Genomic DNA, 24,882 nt, shown 5'->3' on the forward strand with positions numbered 1-24,882 from the left:
TGCTGGTGCACTGCAGCGGCCACACGCCTGATTGATATATGCCTGCAATGGCACTTTTCCATTTGACACTCTCCCTCTCTCTCTCTCTCTCCCTCTCTCTCTCTCTCTCTCTCTCTCTCTCTCTCTCTCTCTCTCTCTCTCTCTCTCTCTCTCTCCCTGGGTCGCTTAAACAACAGTCCTAACTTTTGTGTGTTGCAAATATAAAAGGCAAGCCATGTGACAGAGGGACAGAAGAACAAAAGCATTTGGAAGTAACAGGACCTCTTTCTAGCTCTCAGAAAAGTCTGAGAAGAAAGGAGCCCTGCGTTTCCCCCAAGGTAAGCAGGAAAACAAGCGCTGCCGGCTTGCCTAGGAAATTACTTCTTTCCAAACTCAGCCTTTCATCCTTCTTGCAGACAAAGAGACAACCTTTAAATATCACTTAAATTTGCATCACTTTAATTTGCATTAATCTGTAGCTTGCTAGCCGTGTGGGCTTTTTGTTTGTTTGTTTGTTTTAAATGAACGGGTGTGTGAAGTCTGTGACAGAGCAGGAAGCGTCCCAGAGAAGCTTGAAAATATCTTCGGGATTGATTTCTTTTCAAACTCTGCGTAGTTAGCTGTAACTTTGAAATGGTTCTTCTATGTGACACTATGAAGGGGGATGGAGAAGCAGCAGTTGCTGACTTGCATTTGTGAAGTCCCATATCTTCCCCACCGCCGCCTTCATCCCACTTACAATGGGGGCACTATTAACGCAGGCGAGTCTGCGAGGTTAAACGTGCACTGTTTACTTTTATTGCTCCTTATGTATGCGGCTGATCTCCTGCCAGGGCTGTGCCGGAGTGTTCAGAATGACTTCAAACAATAGGCAACATTTATGCCTAGCTTTCAGTGTCACATTGCTCCTTTGCGCTTTTCTCCCATCCCGCCTTGGGACTTTGCTTCCATGGATACATTCAAGAGTGTCGGGAGATGAGGATAGGTTCGCTGTATGATTATGATTGGGCGAAAAGTCTGAGGAAATGCATGCTGTTTGCCTTGGCCTTATTGCAAGGGGTTATTTTTAGTAGTCGGTTTGTCCCTGCAGCACGACCAACGATCCAATGTCCAAGAAGTGACCAGGAAAGGATGCTCCTGACAGCACAGGGACCAGAACCTGGAGGAATGACTCCCACAGACACCTGAGGAATAATCAGAGGGTCCTTTCCAATTCCCGAATACAACTTCTCTCATTAAATGAACAATTGAGCTGTAGGAGGCCCGGGCATAACTCTCTTGAGGGACGGGAAGTTTGATTGTGTGCAGAATGTTAATGACTCAGAAAGCACAGTAACTGAGGCTTATTGTAATGGACAAGCCCAGATAAGCCTCTGTGAAAGAGCACCCCCCACACTCTCTCTCTCTCTCTCTCTCTCTCTCTCTCTCTCTCTCTCTCTCTCTCTCTCTCTCTCTCTCCTTCCCTCCCTTCCTCCCTCCCTCCCTTCCCCCTCCCCCGCTGAGATTCAGGTACAAAGAGTAATCTATTTAGCAAGATGAGAATTCCTTATACCTTGTAACTGTCATTCCTAGCAGGTATGGCTGTTGCAGAACATGTTTCTCTCCATTTCTAATATTAGTGTGTTCTAAGAACAAGATACAACACAGCAAATCACTTCAACACAACACTAGCAACCAGCTGCATGTGGAAACACAGAGATGCTGCAAATTCACTGGTGGCTGTGGGTGTCAGCTAACTACATCAGGAACCATAGACTGCCTCAGAATGGCATTTAGACTTCATGCAAATATCTGCTCACTTCCCCTACATTAATTTTCCTTCTGAAAGTGAACCTGAGGGTTCTGTCGGCGAGCTTGCATTGTGGAACAGGGGCACAATTTATGGGGATCCCCCCCACACACACACATCATTTTCACAAATAACTAGCCTAAGGAGCTTTGTGAAATAAAAGTCAGACATTCAAAGGAGTGAATTTACCACTAATCAAGAAAGACTGTAAAAATAATATGGATTGGATTGGATTGTTGTAATATTTTATGACAATTTAAAAAAATACTGCTGTTAGCAAAGCATTTAAGTGACTGCAAACAATTCTCCTAAGCTGTCATTCAGGCCATTGTAGGAGAGCGTTTGGACACAAATGTAATGCTGTACATCATTTCTCTTAAAGCACATTTGCTTCAGGTAATGGGAGGACTGGTTGAGGCCTTAGTATTATTACTGTGTATCAAGCAGCTGACACCCACAGATGGAAATATGCCTGTGGAGTTCTCAATCTTAATTTGAGGTCCAATGACACTGTCAAGGGAAAAATAAATCATTTTTCAATACATTTAACAATTTCCAACTCATTTATTTTCCTGGGCCCTTGAAAAATGACTTTCTCAGAATTCTAACCACCAATGGTGGCCAGAGACTGTCTTGAGATCTCAAAATTTCAGTACCATTGTTCTTCCTGTGTCATTCATGCCATCATCTTTTAATACGTATTTATTAAGCATTTGCCATGTGCCTGGCACTATCCTTATCCTGATGGATGCACAGGTGTATGGGACATTGTGCCACATTTTTATCTTTGGTCGGTATGCTCTTTCCTGTTGAATCTGGGAAGAGAAACAGCATTGCCACTGGGTAATTGACAAGAACTTTCTGCTTATTAGGAACCATATCCAATAGCTGCTAATGTTCTAGATTATTGAAATACTTATCAGCAAGTTTTCTTTTTATAACAAAGGGTTCTCCTCTCCTTTGGCTGTTTGCACAAGATCCTGAGTATATCACACTTGCACGGCTAATCTGCTCCAAATTTTTCTTGGGGTTGGGATAGAAGCAATTTTGGAAAAAGAATAGCATATCCTTCTTAAGTTCTCTTGATCACCCTCTGGAAGGGAACTGTATGCTATCAGGAGATGGGTGTGAGTCACCTCCCCAGCAGCTGGCATCGGGGCTACTTGGTGAATCACTGTATTGGAAACATGCACAGAGGAAGATGCAATCACTCTCTCCCATCACTTACTTATCCCATTCCCTAGACTGAGGAAATCAGTGACCTCTGGGCTTGGCCTAAATTTAAGAGGGCCCTGGGATGAGTAGCTGGACGTTGTTTTCTAAACCTAGGTCTCTGTCTGAGCCACACACAGCGCCGCTTTCAAAGAAGTCAGTCTAGTGTTTCATCACATGATTAGGTTCCTGGGGAAAATCCTGAAAACGTCATCAAAAGTGTCCTTGATTTTGTTGCCTGTTAGCAGAAATGACTGGTAGTTGGAGTACCTCTGATCTCTGAGGTGCCTGACTCATCCTAGGAAAGCCACATCTTCTTGCCATTGGCCTGGGTGCCCATGATCATCTTTATTCATGACTGTCATTTAATGACACTCTCCTGCCCAGCCAGCGGGAACAGAGGGGATGGAGAGGCAGGTGGGAGGACTAAGAAGCAGGAACACTGAACAATGAGAGGGAAGAAGGCCCATGGGAAGGTGGATGAGCTCCAGGGCCCAAATTGCTGTGGCCTGCCCTGTCTGTGATCAGCTGTCATTTCCTCTTCGTGTATGACACTGTGGAACATATTAAAATTTCTCTGGGATGGTATGTTTGGAATTCCTCTGATGCCCCACCTCACAAACTAACCGGACAATAAAAGCGAGGTTGTAAGCCATTGAACAGCTGGCTGGCTATATATTTCCCCTCTTTCTTTCCCATAATCTAATACAGAAAAGAATCCTGTTAGACTGGCAGTGCCATGTCTGGGTACTTGTTTCCTGCAAGTGCTTCCTCCACGACCTCCTCCTGCACACCCTGGACTCTTCCTGGGTGGCAAGTGGCTTCTTTTCTTTTGTTCGCCACTGCTCTCAGCCCGCCCCCTTTTCCCTATGCCTCATCTCCTTCCATTGTGAGCTGCTGTTTGCTCGCCTGTTTTCCAGACAGCCTGGTTCCTGTTCCATCTGGGGAGAACAGCCCATGAGGTCTCCTCATCTCCATAGTATTCCCAGGATGTCATTCTTGGCACAGGTTCTGCTGGGTCGTTAGGATATGGGGGCTTTTTGTAGTCCTGAGCCTGAACCCACTCACAGAGAGGAGCAGCCACGTGGCTCGCCAAGAGCGGGGCTGGAGTGACCCGGGTTGGCAGAGACAAGCATACCATCACAGTGACCCGGACATCTCTCGGCGAAGGCCTGGGGGTGGGAGTGCTATGGGAATGCCTGGGTGCACTTCGGCCCACATTAAGAGAAATGTGATTCTGTTGCAGACTGAGAGACAAGTGACTTTGACCAAAGATCCCTGGATCTTTTGGGCTCTGCCATTCTCCCGGGTTCCTCAAGTTTCTCTGCTGTCTCTCCTCCTCAGACAGAAAGAAGGAGAAAGAGGACTTTCAATTTGGCCAGCATAGGCTGATGACTTACCAAACCCATTGCTGAAAGGGAGAACTGAGAAACCTCTCCTGATTGAGTTCTCTGAAAATGTGTAGGAATTGAGGTGAGAAAGGAGCTTGTCCTTCCTTCCCTCCTCCCTCCCTCTTTCCCTCCTCCCTCCCTCCTTCCCTCCCTTCCTCCCTCCTTCCTTCTTTGCACTTCTCTCACGACTCCCCCTTTCTTCCTCTTTCTTCCCTATCTCTTTACCTCAGAAGAGCAGTTTGATTCATGAGTATCGAGCAGAAGGTACTGAACTTTTTAATTAGAGATTCCCATTTAAAACTTTCATTGTGTAACAAACCAAAAGACGCTGCTAATGTAAATGGGAGTGAGAGTCATTATAGAGAAAACCACAAGGCAGTTTTTTATTCTTTTTTATTTCTTGGGAGCTTCAGATATCTTTTTTCAATTAACTAAAAATTCATTAAAAGACTCAAAAGGAAAAAAAAAACTAACACAGCTGAATTAAAATGAGCCTTTTCCTGTTAACTTGACAAGAAGAGAGGGAGAGAGGGAAGGAGGGAGGGAGGGAGGGGGAGAGAGAGAGAGAGAGAGAGAGAGAGAGAGAGAGAGAGAGAGAGAGAGCAACCTTCTACCCTTCACTGCCAGTTCTTGGGATTTAATATGAATTATTCCATACAAGTCCCTAGGCTAGAGCATCTATTTAAAGAAGCCTGGCAGCATGAAGAGAGGGTAAAAATACAACCACTCTTTTGTCCCATCAAAGGTTTTCTTTGGGAGGACATTAAGAGCATTTCTGTTTTCCTGTCTGCCCCTGCCAGTGGCAGCATTCCAGCTGGTAGTACCCACTCCTCGCCCATCAGGTCAACAACCGTGAACTTTTCTGATTTCAGGAGAAAGTAAAGGCTGAGAAATGCTTTAGAAAGTCCCATGTGTGGGCAATATGCAGGGGAGGCTGGGACTGGAATGAGTGCCTACTGGCTAGACTATACAAGTTGTCTGGTGAAATTCACCCCTGACACACACACATTTTCAGTCTTTGAGAAAGAATGTGCCTTTGTGCTGATGGCATTGTCTGGCCTCATATTTTCAAAGCTGCCTTCTCACATCTCTGGCAAGGCTTTGCTTGGTGTGTTCACTCTATCTCCTTCATGGGGGTGTCTATGAGCCTAATACTTAGGTATATATTACTAAGTGTCCCACTCCCTGGACCCTTTTCAGCTGTTCCGAGCTAGCCGCCTAGAAGACATTTACAATCTGGAACAATGACTTTCCTGTTAGAAGGCGTGCTGACTCAGAAGATTCAAAGAATGGGCTAGTTCAGTTGGCAAGCCATCCTGAGTACTTAGAATCAGGATTTCATCCAATGGAGGTCCATTTCATCCTCGTGTCAAAATCTGGACATGAATGCTGACTGGTAGCGTGGTATAAGATTTTCTGTTTTCCACAAAAGCTAAGGCTTATTCAAACAATTTGCTCTCTTCCAAGGCCTGGCTGTATCCCAACTTTTTCTTTTAAGCCATGATCCAACTGATTGCAGTATCCTTTATAAATGAGAGGGCAGCAGGTTAAAAACAAAAGTGGACCAACTGTCAGAAAATGCTAAGGAGTGCTCTTTCTTTAGCACAGTAAAGCTACAAGAGGCTGAAACCTGGAGTCTCCTTCCATATTTTCATTCATAGGTAAGAAAAATAATAAGCCACACATAAAAGTAGAAAAGAATATTTTTGATGTTAAACTTGCCCCCCCTTTTTTTTTTCAAACAGCTCAGTTTCAGAAAGAGAAAGTTTAGCTCTCCCACTCCCCCAGAAATGGGTTTGAAATTGCCTTCCTGACTTACTTAAAAAGTGATCAAACCCCCAGGTGAAAAATATCTCCAAGCTCAACTTTAGGTACAAATGTAGGTACACCCACTCCTGAAACAAACATGATGAATCAAAGAAACCAACCCTTAATCAATTTCCAATTTATCTTTAAAACTCAATTGGACACATTAGACTTGATACATTTCTGTGATCCCTTCCCCTGCCTCAATTCTGAAAATGGGCTCCCTTTCAAAATTGAAGTGTTTCTTTCGAGATTTGGGTCCAAAGGCAGCAGAGTAGAACTGTGGCAGGAGAACTGGCAGTGCTGAATCACAACAAAAGGCAGCGAGAGCCCATAGTCCAATCACTGCAGGATGGTTAGCAGCTCAGCGCGGGGGGAGGGGGCATGCCTTTCACATGATGCTTGTGCTAGCCAGTCTCAGCTCTTTTCATGAAGACCTGCATCCAGGAGTATTCCGATTTGAATTTCACATTCAGTCCCATCATGGCGCAGAACAGGCAAATTGCATGAGCATCAGAAAAGACTGAGCGCTCTTATTGTTTATTACTGAAAACCCTCCAGCTATTAGGTGAGATTACTCCCCACCATTCCAGAATGTGGGTTCTGGGTGACGAGATGGCAATGCAGCTTTAGAAACTCTTTACTAGACACTTTGAAGAAAAGCCAAGACACCCATTTGGCTTCTGGGTGAAAAGGAGCTAGTGCCGAGTTAGAACCGGTCATCTCCTTTCTCCTAAGACCGTGCCACAGCTAGCAGTCAGGGAAGGGCAAATATTGCATTATATCAGCACATAGGTCCCAGAATACCTTATCTTTTCTACCAGAAGGGTGCATCTTTAGCAAGACTGTGTCCTCTGGGTTTGGTGTCTCAAAACCCTGGATCTTAGCAAGGTGAGTAGTAGCTTGTATCACACTAGTCGCTGGTATTCTGACTTGGATCTCACTTCTGTAGTAGGGAGCAGGTAAAATAAAGTGAAACTTTCCCCTCTTGAAATTGTGATAGTTGATAAAATTTGAAAATCTATGGTAGATTTGGGGCATCCAGAATAATTTCTCCTTTTCTTCTGTTACTATTGAGGAGTCTATACTGCTTTTTGTTGTTTCTTTTAGTTTGTGTTGTTTCTTTTTAAGGCAGGATATCATGTAGCCCAGGATGGCCTTGAATTCACTATGTAGCTGAGGATAATTTGAACTTCTTATCCTCCTGCCCCTGCCTCCTGAGTACTGGAATCCCAGACATGCACCACTATGCCCATTCTATTTGTTCCCCATGTCTTTATAAACACTACGAATTGAGCTACATACCCAGATCCAACCCCATTCTGCTTATTTTTATTCCTTGTGGATGAAAGGATAGCACAAAACTCAGAGTTCAGAGCCACTGGTGATTTGTGGCACCATAGAAAGACTACCGTTGATCACCACATCAGTCACAGTTCATAGTCTGTGACTAGATTTGCAGAAATAATCCAAACCCCCAGAGAAAAAGATTTCAACAGAAAAGTGCTTCCCAATACTCTGGTAATCATTTCCAATTTGTGGGAAATTTATATCCTAGAAGTCAATTAGTTACATCAACTGTTAAGAACTCAGAATTAGTTTTTTTCATGAAAACTCAGATAAGTTAAAAAATGCCCAGTGGAGGATCCCACAGCTATATTCAGTGGCCTATTCTTTTGAACTCAAGCCTCAACCCAAGACTTCAGGATTGTCCTTCTCTTAGGACAAAAGTTCTGCAGATACGGTACCAAACAGGGGGACCTATTCTTGATCCCCTAAGACCTTAGTAATTCACATCTCTTTTGTCTTCTCCTGGGCCAGAGCCCTGCACATGGTAGCTTAGGCTGCAGTCCAGTGTGGGACTACAGGTCATTCTAAGAAATGAACTGGCAGATAGAATTCAGCCTATAGCAACACCATCATCAAACAAAAGAAACTGAACTCTAGAGTGAATGACTACCTTTGACTGTTCTCTCCTCCTGATGGATGCATTAAATGACACTGGAGAAAATGGCACAAATTTTAAGAAAAATAGAAACTGGTTAACTATACTCACAAATAACACATTATTATTAATAAAACATGAGCTTGGTGTGGTGATACACACCTATAATCTTAGCATTGTGAGGGCTGGGTAGGGAGGCTCACCCAAGGATTCAGTGTCAGTTTAGTCTACAGAGTGAATTTCAGGCTATCTGGGGCTAAATAGCAAGACACTGTCTAAAAAAAGCAACACAAAACAAAACCAAGATATTAATAATTTATGAACTGCATTTATCACAAGCACCAAATCAATTGGATATTGGAGAGTATTTTTATTTCAGGCCACCCAAATGGCCTCATGGAAGAGAACATTCTAATAGCTTGGCCTCCTGTTGGCTCAAGCACATTCATTAGAATGTTCTTGGAATCTTGAGTGATCATTAACTCCTTAAAGAAGAAAGAAAGTCTCACTGTAAGATGTCTTGGGAGAGTATCTAGTCCCAGAGCAGTGCTATATCCAGGCTGAGAAGCCTGGGAAGAGACAGACATGATTGAAAATGGACAAAGCTGTGAACTAGTACAACCAACTAATTGATTTTATATAGAAGGAAACTGAGTTTTAGAGAAAACAAATAACTCAATAAAGCACTCGTAGCCAATCATGGAAGGCATGCTACAGCTTGACCATCTCAACAGATCAGCCTTCCTTCAAGTGGATCAGACAACAGCAAAATGTTCTGCAGGTTGCAGAATGCAATGAAATAGTTCCTGATTATTTCAGACAAGTGAATGCATAGTCTGGAGATACAGAACACTAATAACATAAGATAGCAGAGGTCTAGGGAAGGAATCATGGTGTTTCAGGCAAGTGGTAAACTGGATAACAGTGAAAGCTTTCTTTCTTCACAAATGTGTCGAAGGTCAGGAAATTTAGCTACAGTCAAGCTCAAGGTCAGGTCCTCCCACTGCACTCCTCCCCAGGCAGTGAAACTATAAAAACCAAACGCACACACACACTCGTGCACATGCAGGCACACATGCGCAGTTGTGGTCCACTGACTGTTGACTCATTGTTGCTCCCCACCAAGTTATATTTATTCTCAGACCTTTGAGCAACTTTATCTACAGGGGTTATGATATATTGCTTCTTCCCCTGGTTCTATTCCTCCTCTGCTTTTGCTTTCCCTTCCTCCCCTTACACACCTACCTGTTGCTGTGGAGCTCTGTCACAGATGGCTAGTCACACAGTGGGAAAAACACAGTGTCTTATCCTAGAATAGAGGGCTATTATTTAACTGCAAGAATATTTTCTTCTTTTACCCAAGGTAGCACTATGGAGGTGGCCATTGCCTCCTACTACAGAACAGACACCCTGAAATGAAGGGAGCAAGAACCACATTCTTCCCCAGTGACCTTATGGCTGCATCCATAGAGATCCCCAGGGACCTTGTATCTTTTTCATTGAGTACTACTGCTTCAGGGTCAGCCCAGACTTGGCTTCTTTACTGTTACTCTTGTGTTGCTAGATAGAAATTTTAAGCTATTCACTGAGAGCAGGGGATGCTTTCTACAATCCGACATGCTGTTTACAGTTTATAAATTAAGTATTTTGGGAAGAAGCATCTGACTTTTCTCCAGGGCATCTTGTTGACTAGATATCATTGAAATTTTTGGGGTTCCTGGGAAAGGGCTACTTAGCACTTTGCATTCTGAATAAGATCCAGCATTCCTTGTTTTTCCAATCCTTATATGAAGTATTATCTAGTAGCAAACTTTCTCCCATCCATACAGTTTTAATTTCCCTCTTTTTAAAAAATTTCTATGCTTTGGTGCACTGCAACCTTATTCCTAACTCAGAAGATTTTTTTTAAAAAATTAAAACAAATATTTGGGAGTAGTGTTTCACACCTTTAACCCCAGTGTTTGGGAGGCATATGCAGGTGTGTTTCTGTGAACTCAAGTCCAGCCTGGTCTTCAGAAAGAGTTCCAGGAAAACCAGAGACAGGTGAATCTCTATGAGCTCAAGGTCAGCCTGGTTTATGGAGAGAGTTCCAGGACAGCCAGAAGTACATAAAAAGACCTACCTGGTCTCAAAAAAACAAAACAAAAATATGTTAAATAATAAATATTTCTGTATGATACACTGAGTTTATTTCAAAGTCAATATATTTTATTCACTTCACTAAATCTTCTCAGAGACGATGCTGTGCATGCTGGACATAAATTAGTGAATGGGATGATGTATCAATAGGGCCTCAAAATTAAAAAGGAAAAAGCAGGCTAAGACTCTTCACTTATAAATGCAGTGAATCTATTTTTTCCCTCTTACCTTTATCTATTTTACCTGATTTTAGTGATGGGAATTTAACCCTGGGCCTCAGCATGTGAGCCACACCCCTGAACCCTGATCCATACATTTTATCTGCTAGAGCAAAAGGAAGCCCATGGTAAATGCTCAGTGAATGGATATGTATGCTGAATAAACAAATGTTTGTTGAAAGAAGCCAGGGAAAGAACATCTGTCTATTTCAGTACGGAAAACAGCTCAGGAGAAACATAGATATGGAAACACTGCCCTCCTTTGCCTCAGAAGTAGGACGAAAACAAGGCCGTTCTTGGCACATGACACTTGCCTTAGCCTGTTGCTGAAATCACTTGTGCAAAGCCAGTGCTTTACTCTCTGCCAGGCAGAAAGTCAGCCCAAGAATGAGCTGATCTGTGGGCACAGCACCATCTCTCACCCAGGAGGCCGCTCTATTATTTCAATGAGGATGACAGGTGGGGAAATCTGGGCACCAGTTGTTCTTTTCCACTGGTAGCGTTTGAGAGGTAGCTCCAAAGTCGGGCATGCTGGCCTACGTGCTTCTCCTGCTGCAAAGGCTCTACACTGAAGTCAGGAGCACATGGCTCTGTCCTGTGGCCAAATTCAGGACTTAGAGACTGTCCCAGAGCACATAGCACAAAGGACTACTGAGTTCTGTTCTTCAACTCATCGTGGCTTGGTTGGCTGAGGTCCTAAATCCTGATCATCACTATTTGAGTTTGTTACATATGGCTTAAAATTAAAGACAAATGAATTAATTTAATTTCAAGAAAATGTGAAGAGCTCCCATAAAGCTGAAATGTCCTAGCATGCCAGAAAGCAAGCGATCCTGTGGTGGTGTGGGTTTTCTTAATTGGCCATGCTTTTCTGTGTAAGTCGCAGCTCACACTGCAGACCCTGCTCTGTTACACCATGGCTGGGCTCAATTGTTCTCCGTTCTCGAGCTTTATTGTCATAAACTGCTCTTCAGCACAGCACTGCGGGCTCATGCAATTTGTACAGTTAAAGCAAAAGCGAAATGCAACAGAAGTCTCAGATTCTGGTGCGGTAGAGGCCTGCAATTTCAGGATGCCTTGAGAGCTCAAGAAGTCTACACCCTGAGAATCTGTACCAAAACAAACAAACAAACAATTGTGGAGCTGGAGAGATGCCTCAGTGCTTAAGAGCACTTGTGTTTGCAGAGGACCTGGGTTCCATTCCCAGTATCCACGTCTCATGGTTCTCAAGCATAAATAACTTCTAAAGCATTTAATCACATCTTCTGATCTTCTCCAGCACCAGGCATGCATTTAATACATATATAAACATGTAAGCAAAATACTCATATACATAAAGGAAACTGAAAATAAGTAAGTCTAAAAGACTAGTACTGCCAACAATAATAAAACCAAATGCCAGGGTTGTGCTCTAAAGATCTTACCTGTACGTTTTGAAGATTTTATGAATTCTTTATTATCATAGTTTGCAATGCTATTTCAGTGTAAATAGAAAGCTGAATGAAAATGTCATGACTTGTATGACTGCACTGAAAGCAAAAATCTTAAAACTACAGGTAAAGTTACATGTCCTTTTTCTGTCATTTTTTTATTTTCTATTTTATGTGTGTGGGTGTTTTGCCTGCATGTATGCCTGTGCACCATTTGTGGGACTGGTGCCCATGGATACCAGAAGAGGGCATCAGATTCACCGATACTGGAGTTACAGAAGGTTGTGAGCTCTCTTGTGGGTGCTCGCAATGGAACCTGGGTTCTCTGGAAGAACAGCCAGTGTGCCTAACTCCTGAGGCCTTACTCCAGTCTTCTTTGTCCTTTATAACTACTTTGGTGTTCAGTTTATCATCTCAAGAGAACAAACCAGTTCACAGGACTGAGGATATATGCTTTAGTTAATAGAGTATCCGCTGCTCAAACATGAGGTCCCCAGCGAGTGTAGACTCCCCAATACCCATCTAAAAACTCATGTCTGTACCCTAAGAAAGGTAATTCCCTGATGATCAGCACTGAAAGGGTAAGTAGACACAAGTCCACATCTCTAACCCAAAAGCTATCTTCAATTGATAACCTCCCTCAAATGAAAAAAATTGTTTTCTCCAAAGCAGTCTCACTGGGTATACAAACCATACTTAATGGCAGACCCCAGCAGTAGATGGACAACAAAATGAACTCAATGACATATTTTGAAGCTTGTTTTGTCTCGCAGTGCTTTGTCTGAGTTTTTTTTCCCCATTGTGACTTCTGGGTTTGTGTTTTTATGAGATCTCTGTGCACAAGTGTGTGTGTGTGCCTGCATCTATATGTGTTCCTTGTGCTTTTTCTTTGGCTCTTTTCCCAGATTTGCTTGCTTTGCCCTATTGTGGTTTGTTTGTTTTTATTTTATAGTTTTTTAGATGCTCATTTCTTTTCTAATGAGAGCAAGAAAGGGTGTGGTTTGGGGGTGGGAGGAGGTAGGGGAGGAGATACTGTAATCAGAATATATTGTATGAAAAAAATCCATTTTCAGTAAGAAAAAAAATATTCCTATGCCTTAACCCATTGAGCCATTTGGGCACAGGCTCGATCCATTTTAAGGAGAGGTCTTGTGAGCATGTGCATAAAGGAGAGGGGTACAAGGCTATCTGGGAACAGGCTCTTTTCATCTTTAGGATTACCCTCTGCGTAACGAAATGGTGGTAGCCAAATCCATTGCTATTCATTGCTGGCATTTTAGAGCAGGAGGGAACAATGTATGCTATTGCTGTCAGTTCTTCTGTCCTATAGGTGAGGAAATGAACTGGAAGAATTTAAGTGAGCTGTGCAAGATATCACAGCTGATTAATGGCTGTGCCGTGACTGAGTCCAGGTGGTTCCTCTCATTATTGGTCCATGGCCTTCTTGAAATTTATAGAATGTCCCAGAGACATGTGCTCCTAGCTTTTGCTAACAGGGATGCTCTGCTCTGAGATGGTCTTATTGCCACACCCTTCTCCACTCAGAATGCCCTGTCCCACGCTCGCAAGTTGTCTAATTGCAGCTAAGTGGGTCTGAGGATATTCTATTGTATCTATTACAATAATAATTTCTTGTATTGGCTTGCATCACCTTGAACTTGTTATCTTGATCACATCAATACTTTCCCCTGTTTATTCAGACTGTTCACAAATAGGAAGTCAAAGAAATACTTGCTCTCTGAACAAACAATCCAACTTTGATCTAAAATATCTTTGGAAGTTTTTCTGAAGCTTGAAGCTTTAATTACTCCATTCCTTTGGTTTGGTATGTGCAGTCAGGGTCTCTCAATTTCCCCAAATTTTTGAAAATATTTTGATATTCTGTGTCTTCTGGTATAATACAAAGCATCAGTGAGGTAAATTAGTAGATTGCAGAACTCCGGTCCCTTGACCAGGAGCTATAGTTAAAAGAACAAAGCAAACTTTAGAGAAACCAGTGTAGCATAATCTCAGTTTAATGGAAAGTCTCTCTACTCCGATGACCACTCTTTTCAAATTACACTGTGGGCTTCAGCTACAAAGGTTGTGCAGCAATGTGTGACTCTGTTGGGAAATAAGCATGTGGTGCCTTAGCCACGCTGGAGGCCAGGGATCACAATGTGGGTTTCAGATGCTGTTGGCCACTGACGCTGGGTGGCAAGGACTTATAACAAAAACAGGAAGAGCCCAGAGCACAGCAGTGGAAAATTTAGGTGGGTGGGTATAGAGTGGAAAATGTACTCCCTCGGGCCAAGGCCTGTGTTCATTAGTAATGACCTTCCTTTGCTCTAGCCCTGTAAACTGATGTTGATAGCAAAGCTTCGAGAGAATCTGAATAAACCCTTCTGCCTTGTCAACCAAGGACAAAGATGAGATCGCCCAATTTAGTTAGACTGTGGCCAGAACCATGTATTTTTAATCGCAACCATGGGCTCAAACTATTCCGGATCTTAGGCACATAGATTCAAGCAATTCAAGTCAGCATATGCTTCCACTCAACCGTCATGTCCATTTCCAAATGGTCATAAATATGTAGTATAAACACTAAGGTCGGGGGACATGAAGTGGATGGCAGCATAAACTAATAAGTCTCCAGAAACCAGTGTTCTTTACCCCAAACTGCATGGGAATGTTTGACTTCGTATCTCCTGTGTTGCATCCATATTTCTGGGAAAAATAATTTCTGCCTTCATTCCAGCTGTACAGTAGCTGCTGTGGTGATCGGTTACAAGGGAAAGGAGCAAGACAAAACTCCAGCATACAAAGGACAATGACAACCAGAAAGCGACAGCTCCATCCTGTCCCGGCCTTGAAAGGAATTGGATCCTAGGAGGTGACAACATTTCCGATCTATTGTCCTCTGTTGCCCTCTGCTGTTCTTCTGGAGAAGTTTCCCCTTACAACAATGAGAAATCATGTACTAGCTGCATCCATTTCTATGCTCTCCCTGCTGGCCGTAATGGGAGATACAGACAGCAAAACAGACAGCTCCTTCCTGATGGACTCTCAACGCTGCATGAGACACCATTATGTCGATTCTATCAGTCACCCATTGTACAAGTGTAGCTCAAAGGTAAGATCAAGGTCGCTCCAAAGTCTTTGAGAAGATACCCCTTTCCCTCATTTACAGAAGAAGAGAGGCCATAGTTCCTTGTCAGGTGGCAGAGAACTGTGACCAGAGCCCAAAGTGTAGCTCTATGACTGGCCTGTAAAACTCACAAGGGAATCTTTCTTTAGAGTTTTCCCACCATGTTTTGCAATACCATGACTGTAATGGAGCTTGTACATGCTGATCCTGTTGTTGGGTATCCTGTGTCCCTGACTGGGAAATTTATGAGCGATAATGCTTATTTTTCAATAAAGAAAAACAGTGGTTGGAAATAGGGCTCAGTGGGTAAAGTGAGGACCTCAGTTTGGATCCCCAGCACCCATGTAAAAGAGCTGCCATGGTGGTACACACTCTAATCTTAGGGATGAGGAAGCAGAAACAGGAGAACCTGTGGGGCATGCTGGCTAGTCAATCTAGCCCAGTAAACGAGCTCCAGATTCAGTAGGAGACTCTGTCCATCAACCTCTGACCTCCACAGTCATCTTCGTAAAAATGCACACATGTGCAGGAACATACACACACACCATACACACACACACACACACACACACATGCACACATACATGCAAGAAAGAAAAATGGAGTCTCCAAGTTATCATAATTCCTTCTACCTGCATCAACAACCAAAAGAAGGGGACGAAGTTGAATAAGATTTAACAGTGGAACACATTCTTGGAGGCTCCTCAAACTGTTTTCTGAACTACCCCAGAACAAGCTGTGTGGTCTAAACCTTCCTCCCTGGGCCACATTTATATTAAAATGACTCCAGAACTAAAGATGACAATTCAGTTGTTTATCATTTTATCTTGCTTAGCAGTTATGTCTTCTTTGCAGTGGGTAGAGTGTGTCTTGCACAAGTCATCTATGTCTTAGTGCTGAGAAGAGGTGTGCAAAGTACTAACACCCTAAAAGACCACCAAGAGTGGCGGCCATGTAGACCACCCAGAAGGGAGGCACAACGTAGGATGGAATGAATTCCAAATTACAGTTCTCCTGACTATCATTGCCTCAGCCACGTGCACTAAATGTGGCCACACTTAGTAAATAAGATTTTGTTTAGCTCTACCTCAAAGGATTCTCACTTTAGTCCTGAGACTAAAACAGCAGCAACAACAAAACCCATTGAAACATTCTCATATGTTAAGTATTTTTAAAATTACCCATATAATTAAGAATTTTCAAAACAATATAAATCACTAGAATTAAGATCATAGAAACAAATCTCTCCACCCTCCATTTCAAACATGTCCGCGTTTCCATTTTCCATAACTTACATGATTGTAGACCTAGGAAGATCCCTTATTTTAGTTTGAGGAGATAAGGGTTTGAAGGATCAAAATTTAAGTTAAATCAATTTCACCATTGTATTAATAAGACCTGGGACTGTAGGAAAAGAAATAGAGATTTTTCCACTTAAGAAAATATCCTGGTTCTTATTTATACTTGAGGAACAAAACTGAAGAGAAACAATTAGATGCTAAGCAGAAAGTTTCCTTCTTGGAAATGGAGAGCAGGAGCTGGTGGAGCTGGTGGGGATTGGGGGGGGACACACTGGCTTAGGGTTCATTTCAGCACCACAGAAGCACAAAAAGCAGCAGCAACAATTAAAACAACTATGAGGAAAAGATAAGAGAAATGTTTTTATAACCGTGATTGCTCAGAAATTACTTCAGAAGAGACAGTACTTGTGTTCACTGCTTGTTAGTTCATGGACGATTTCTTTCATTGTTGAACTGTTCTTTATAATCATGTTTCTTTAAAGGAGAGAAAAGGAATTCAAATTTAAGAAAGTGTCATTGTGATGAAAGGGAGGATAATAGAAAATAGTGGCATCTATAAAAAGTTGAGAGTGGATGGCAGAGCGCTTGCCTAGCATGTTTGAGATCCTAGGTTCCATCCCCAGAACCAAAAGAAAAGTTGAAAATAATCCAGAAGATTGGACAAAATGATTTGTGATAGATGGAAGACTATCTTAGCATGTTAACCTAAGAGAGGAAAGTTCAAGGAAGAAATGCCATTAACGCAAACTCATAGGATTTGAGCAGGACTCTTAGAAACAACTTTTAGTCAAATGTTGTTCAACTTTGCTTCTCCCAGAATGCCACCGTGCATAGCAGTGTAAAACTTGATAATAGAAAAAAATGTTTGTCATTTCATGGAAGCAATCTGTTTTCCAACTTCCCAAATGACCCCAGATATAGCAATGGTTTTATGTAAATGCTGCTTGTAATTATTAACCTTCCTTCCTTGGTCACAGAAATTTGAAACTCTGCCTGGAAGAGTTTCAGTTACCAGACCCTTTCTGGATTAAATTTTCTTTATGTATTCAGGAAGAAAATGATTTTCATTTGGAAATATTATATAGTTTTAAACTTTTACAGACTTAGGCTGATAGTCCCTCTAATGGGTCTTGTAGCATGAATAATAAAAACCCAAAGACAGAAATTGGGGTTCAATCTGAAAGTCAGAAAAACAAAGGAGCCAAGCCACCAGGGAAGTCTTACCTCTACCAAAGCTAGGTGACTGCAAAACCAAGCTTCTCTTTCATCCCATTTTATATTCCCTTTAGTGCTGGGATTAGAGGCATGTGACTCCCTAGGACTGGGATTAAAGTTGTGTGCCACCACCACCTGGATTTGTTTCTGCACTGATCTTGTGTAGCCCAGGGTGGCCTTGAACTCACAGAGACCCTCTGTCTGGCTTCCAGAATACAGATGAAATCTATGTGTGGTCAAAGGAAAGAAATGTACTGCCTTGAACACCTAACCTGTGTCAGTCATTTCAATACACACACGCACACGCATATACACACACACTCAATATATATATATATATATATTCATTGCCAAGAGACCTGCCACGTAGGTATTATCATTACCATGATGGAACAAAGAAAACTCACAACCCAGAAGAAAAGAGGAATTGGGTTTCTTGATGCCATACAATTTGGGAATGGCAGTATTTTCTTTGTAGAGTTCATTTTTCTGAACCTGGCTCCTCATATTGAAGAAATGCAGTAAGAATATAGGAGCTATTATTTAGAATTCAGATCTAGGTGCCCACATAAATGTTATACCTCACAATTTTTTTTTCTAGAAAAAAAAAGAAATAATGGGTAAAGGTTTTCTGGACAACTTTTGTGGGACTTTCTGTTCACCATGGCCCTAAACTTGTATTTGCCCAGTTTTAGGTCCTGTCAACTTCTCCTAACAATTCAGTAAAGAACTAAGATACACTCAGCAGAAAAGACTGACCTACCAAGAAAGACAGAGTAGCCACTGTTTAGATTATACCCAGTGTCTTTGTTAGTAATGATATCTCATGGGATTTGGTCCAAAAGGGCCTGGAAGTGGCAAGCCATTTCCATTCTTCCTAAGAAATCACATTTCCCTGAAATTCTGCGGAAAGGTCATAAAGCAAACAAGCTTAGGATCTGCAGCCAGAAGAAATGGGCTGTCTGTAAAACAGTGACGAACACTAAGGCTTTACTGCAGTAGAGATCTGCTATTCAGTTCTTGATTCACAGCTTTCCAAATGAGTGATTTCAGGAAGCCAAATCATTGTTTGGTGCCTCAGTTTCCTCCTCTGCAAAAAGAGCTACTTGCTCAAGGACATGGCTATGTATGGCAGCGATGGTAATGTTTGTAAAGCAACTAGCACAGAGCTTGCCATATAACAGACCTTTAATAAAGCTATTATGATACTGATGAAGTTGTAAGCTAGACAGGTGTTTCAACCCACTCTTCTATTTCAGTCACTACTAAGACTTCCATAACTGTTGGGATCCCTGCAGTATTAAAGGATTAGGAATGTGAACTTCCCTATGACTCTGCTGGCTATGGGAGGGGTGGGGAAGAACAGAAGAGCAAAGTAAATATAAGCCCCTGTGCTGGGTGCTGAGAGAGAGGATGAAATAGAAGCAGACTACTGGCTACCTTCACAAGGGGAATGGAGGAGGTGCAATGGTGAGTTCTGACTCCTGACCAGCTTGTATTTCTGAGATCCTGGGTTGGAAACGTGAACTGGCTCCATGAGTGTTTGAAGCCCAAGTTGTTGAGAAGTAGGGGATGGTGGTCCAAGGTAATGGAGTAGAACCAGGTTCTAAGTGAGGGGTGAGGGACAACCACTCTGGGCAAGATGAGACAACAGACTGTGAGGAAAGAAGGAGCTGAGTTGAGGAGACCAAGGTTGTAAGCATTCTGAGAGAGAAGGTTTTTCGTGTCAAGGACTGAGCTGCAGGATTGGGAAAGAGCTGCTAGAATCCCCAAGCCCTATTCTGTTGCTGCCCATTAAGTTCATAGGAAAATGCATGGGAGTTAGAGATATGGAGTTTATAATATAATTGATCACCTGAGACATGTGGCATAATTTTTAAAATAAGAAATAAATTTATTTATTTATTTATTTATTTATTTATTTATTTAATATCTGCCAGCATGCAAGAAGAGGGCACCAGATCTCATTACAGATGGTTGTGAGCCACCATGTGGTTGCTGGGAATTGAACTCAGGACCTCTGGAAGATCAGGCAATGCTCTTAACCGCTGAGCCATCTCTCCATCCCCTAAAATAAGAAATTCATACTGATGGCTACTGTGTGCAAGCATCATTAAAGTTGTTAAAGACAAAAACAATAGGAGAAGAAGACAAAAATATTTACCCCTCATAATGCTTCAAGAGGATATAGGGAAGGGAAGTGTTCTGGATGCAAATGGCTCTTCACATCTGTTTGATTTTTGGCTTCTGTGACAGTAACAGACAGCAGTTGGAGTGATGTGAGTTCCCATCCAAATCTTCAAGTCTCACCCCTATGCTACTTTGTTCCCCTGGTTGTCATTTTGTTGCTGATCTCAGCTGGCACAGGTGACCCTTTAAATATTGACCTGGGTTCCTAGAGATGAGCTGAACAGTCATGTCTTGATGACGCAGGTAAAGGAAGGTGGGGGAAAGTGACATTGATGGATCTTGTTTCTGGTATATATATATATTGAGATCATCTGAAAGAAAGACATACTCAACTCTAAGTCATGGAACATATTTAGAAAGTTAAAATAATAGAAAAGAAGGTTTCTGGACATGTTCAGTTCTCATTATAAAGGTGAATTTACTCTCCTTCCTCTGTCCCTCCCTTGCCCTCTCTATCTCTTTCTGTGTGTGTGTGTGTGTGTGTGTGTGTGTGTGTGTGTGTGTGTAGTAAGGAGGCTGCTTGTTGGTTCCTGGTGCTTAGCCTGAAATAATCACACAGAAACTGTATTAATTAAACCACTGCTTGGCCCATTAGCTCTAGCTTCTTATTGACTAACTCATAATTTAAGCCATTTCTATCAATCTGTATATTGCCATGTGGCTTATCGGCTAAAGTTCCATCTGGCTCTGGCAGGGATACATGGCTTCTCTCTGACTCCACCCTTCTTTTCCTGAGTATTCAGTTTAGTTTTCCCCACCTAGCTCTGCTCTGCCCCACCCTGCTCTGCTATAGGCTCAAAGCAGTTCTTTATTCATCAATGGTAATCACAGCATACAGAGGGAAATCCCACATCATGTGTGTGTGTGTGTGTGTGTGTTTGTATGTGTGTGTACTGAGAACACACACAAAAAAAACACTAATTGTTTCAGTGTTTGGAAGAGGAGACCCACAGACAAGATATAGGAAGGTTTTCATTAGACAAAACCAAGTGAAAATGACGTCCCTGGGAGAGTAAAGACATGCACAAAGGCAGGAGGCAGGAAAACTAAGGGCAGTCCCATGGGCTCTTAAGTAGTTAAGCTCAACTTGAACTGGAGCAGGGAGCAGATGATGAGAACAGCTATAAGACAGGAAGTACTTGACATGTGGGACAGTCACGGTAGGTACTGACTGTATATCTCTGTTTATTCATCTTGTGTAGAAACAGTACATGAGAAATAGGGACTAGACCCACTGAAGGTGGACCTAGGTCCTTCCATCCTAGAGATCTTGTCCTTCACGGTGGACTGGGCATGGAGCATGATATCCTAAAAACTTTTAGTTTAATCAAATTAAGGTAGCTTATCTTCAAGTTGCCCTGTATTGCAGACTTGACTATTATATGGACAGCTAATATCATGTTCAGTTAGGGCCATATTTGACTCACCATGTATGTCTTACTGGGATATCCCATGCTGTCTTTGACCTTTTGTAATTATTCTTGTTGTAACAGGTTTGTTTTATCCACCTGTATCTATAAAGACTTTACTTTGAAAAGTGGCAGAATGATTGCTTTACTCTCCAATAGGTAATCTGGATTAGAGAGCAGCAAATTTTATGCTGTTTCAGTGTGTGAAGCAAGTTTCCCCATGTACTGGCAGATACAAGGAGAAGGAACTGGGGAAGTTCTAGGACTCTCAGAGAAATGGGGTAGACACCAGAGATGGACCAGGTATTGTTTGTCTACAGCATAATCCTCTCAAACCTGGTTAGGATGATGTTTATCTTGCCTGTCAATTTGAAGAACAGACAGAATACCAATACAAACTTTAATAGAATCAAAACAGCTTACAGTAGCTATTTTCTCTCTGCCTTTGTGACCTTGCAAAGAAAGTAATGTTAGACCAATCAAACTTATTCCTCCCTTATTCCTGCTAGCTTTTTCTGCTACTATCTCATAGTTCCTTCATGTGTGTGAATTAATTGTTGACATTTCTCCCAGTATTTCCTCAGATAATGATGTTAGTAATCTTTAACTATCAGTTTAATTTTGCCCCATAGGATGATGCCAGAAGTCATCTATAGGGAGTCTTTAATATTAACTGCTAATTACCAAAATATTATAAGGTTCTGTATCACCAGGGATCAAGCTGCCTTGGTCCATCTCACTCATGCCTCCCATCCCTAGTATTCAAAGATCATTGAACTATATGAGCTGTCATTTATCTTTGTGGGGCAAAGGGTTTAGCTCAAACTTTTTGGGAAAGCAGAGCAAATGAGTCTACCTGCCTACTGTTATAATTTAAACTAAGCATGACCAGAAGAGTTCCTGCACATCCACTCGCTGTCTTTGACCTGGACATGCCAAGGAATGTGGTCAGCATTTTTCCTTCTTGAACTATGACCTTAAAGCAGACATGTTTGGGAATCTGTTCCTTATGCTTAGTGTGATCAAGAATATGCCCACATCTAAAGTGCTTTCCAGTGTGAATACACATAGGCTCCCATAAGAAACCTCCAGACTTCCTTTGTTTGGGAAGGTCATTACTTCAGAAATTTTGTCCTGAGTTCCTTACTTCTACTCAAAAAAAAAAAAAAAAGAATCAAAGGAACCTTTTGGCCATCTCCTTAAGCTGTATGCAAAATGGTGAGTATGTACATTTTCCTGAGGGTAATTTTTATACTTTTTAAACAGTCTTTCATTTTTAGATTCGTTTATTTTTCCTTTATGTGTATGTGTGTGCCTGCTTACCTGTATGTACATCTTCTCAGGTGTCTGAAAAGATCAGATATTGGACCTCTCTGGAACTGGAATTACAGGCTGTTATGAACCATGTGGTATAGATTCTGGGAATAAATCCAGATCATCTGTAAGACTAGCAAGTGATCTTGACCATGGAATCAGCTCTCCATCCCCTTAGTTAGTCTTAATAGAGTCTTACTATAAAGAACACACAAGCTCTGACACAGCAGCCCAAACCTCTGGAAATGGAGAGGGCCAGGGTGAATTTTCTCTAAATAATTCTGAAGATGCTGACATAAACTGTATAAATGACAGGTACCTCTTTAAGGTACAACCTCAGGTATAAACTCTCAGATCCGGAAATGTATCCTGTCTCTACTTCACTTTCTTCTTCTAAATTACACCTAGAATATTTCTTCCAAAGCAACACTTAGACAACTCCTTTTTCTTCTGCAGAGACTACATTCCTTATGTTTAGTTATTTCCCATTGAACCCCCCATTCTATCATTCTCTGTTTGAGCCTGGATTTCAATCTGAAGTGACTTTCTGCTTGTTGTTGGTGGTAGAACTGCAGTACATTTGGGCAGTGATAGTCCTCCATCCATCAGGAGAAACTCATTTTGCACTCCGATGTTTATTTGGCTTTGGTTTTGGAGGCAAGGTAGTTTTGAACTCATTTATGTACTTGAAGATGACTCCTGATACTTCTGCCTCTACTAAATGCTGAGATTACAGGTGTGTGTCACCATCCGTGGTTCATATGGTCCTAGAGACTGAACCCAGACATGTGGGTGCACTAGGCAAGTGCTCTATCACCTGAAGTACATCACCAGGCTCGCTCCTGGATTATTTTTTATTCACACCATAGTGGTACATCTTCTTAATTGATTCTAAGCCATCACTGCACTTCACAGTCACCAAAGGAATCTTGAAAATCATGAAAGCTTGGGCCTTACTATAGGAGTTAAATTCAAAATCATTTCAGATGGGGTAGTGTTGAATGATTTCCTACCAATCTCCAGGTACTGGGAATTGAACCTAGAGCCTTGTGCATGCTAAACAAGTCCTCTACTGCTGAGCCACAATACCTTAAATACATATTTTAGGCTTACCAATAGATTCTGAGTTGAACCCACTGGTCTGACCCAGCAGGAATTGGACAGGAGTGTTAGAGCCTTTCAACGGATGCTGTGGTAACTTGAGATTTGGGCACCTGCACATAGTAATCACCTCCCGTTATTTCTCCAGATGGTGCTCCTGGCCAGATGTGAAGGGCACTGCAGCCAGGCATCACGCTCTGAGCCGTTGGTGTCCTTCAGCACTGTCCTCAAGCAACCTTTCCGTTCCTCCTGTCACTGCTGTCGACCTCAGACCTCCAAGCTGAAGGCTTTGCGTCTGCGCTGCTCAGGGGGCATGCGACTCACCGCCACTTACCGGTACATCCTCTCCTGTCACTGCGAGGAATGCAGCTCCTGAGGCTTGCTGCTGAGTGGCTTTCTGGCTGGGACAACCACAGGAACAGTTCAACCAGCCAGAGGAGGACTGGCAAGAAAAGAGTTAAGGCAGATAAAGATGGAGCGAGTCCCACAGGATTGTGCATATTCTAGTCCTAAAGACTCAATGTGCTTTCAATGGAGAGTGACTCTGGGAACTCGTCTTTCATTGCCATCTCCTTTCTTTGAAGGAATTTCTTTGGTTACTTTTCAGATTCAGGCATTTCCCCTGTTGGCTCTGGATGTGGTTTGGGTTTCTGACAATTCTGCATTAGTGAGAAAATGTGGGGCCCTGTGCAAGAGTGTGTCAGCCTGTCCCTAGTTGGTGCATATTAGGGAAGAATTTGCCCAACTCTTCTTAGGAGATCTTCGTTTGTTTTTCACCTTGTCGTTTTGGTCTAAGAGTTGTTTCCGAAGGTTATCGGTTTCAAGTTCCGGACAGCAAGTCCGTGGATATGTTTAGTGAGGTTTGTTCACAGCTCGCTGATACTAAAATAACTAATACACGGGTTCTTTCATGTGACTATGGAACTCCTGACAGCTATAGTTCTTCATAAATGACTTCGGGGCTATAAAGGTGGCATAAGGAGTTTATTTTCTGGAGGCCTTTGCAGGTAAATGTTGCTAAACTTTTGTAAAGAGGTAGACGTTCAAAGACACACACACACACGGAGGGATACAGTACTGACTCTGGAGAAGGCATAAATTACTAGTGGCATGGGAATATGCCATACTCATAACTAAGAATTAGTCAAGCAAGTAGGAATCTATTCGTGGGTATTCAAAAGCTTCAGTCATGTCTTAAGCATCATTCTCTAGCATCCACCTGTCTACGTGAGGCTGTCTAGTGGTGGCCTAGCTTATCCTCTAAAAATTTTGTTCCAATATATTTTTGGTCATTGAGGCTCAAATTTTGAATTCTC

The 24,882-nt window shown here is 42.2% G+C and overlaps 1 protein-coding gene across 1 annotated transcript; it reads left to right on the forward strand.

The window, feature by feature from the left end:
• On the forward strand, positions 1–24,882 carry Ndp (norrin cystine knot growth factor NDP). The gene is made up of 3 exons (XM_050160840.1): positions 1–317; positions 14,647–15,021; positions 23,715–24,882. The coding sequence occupies exons 2-3, from the start codon at positions 14,854–14,856 to the stop codon at positions 23,940–23,942; spliced, it is 396 nt and encodes a 131-aa protein (XP_050016797.1). The 5' UTR covers positions 1–317; positions 14,647–14,853; the 3' UTR covers positions 23,943–24,882.

The sequence above is a fragment of the Alexandromys fortis genome, unplaced genomic scaffold, assembly GCF_014885135.2.
Source record: "Alexandromys fortis isolate MF-2015 unplaced genomic scaffold, M_Fortis_MF-2015_v1.1 scaffold_83, whole genome shotgun sequence".
In the NCBI taxonomy this organism is placed as follows: Eukaryota; Metazoa; Chordata; class Mammalia; order Rodentia; family Cricetidae; genus Alexandromys; species Alexandromys fortis.

Excerpts from the sequence above, each read along its gene's own strand:
- Ndp (XM_050160840.1), top strand. The coding sequence starts at position 14,854 with ATGAGAAATCATGTACTAGCTGCATCCATTTCTATGCTCTCCCTGCTG. Across the intron at positions 15,022-23,714 it reads TGTACAAGTGTAGCTCAAAG|ATGGTGCTCCTGGCCAGATG; the intron begins GTAAGATCAAGG and ends TTATTTCTCCAG.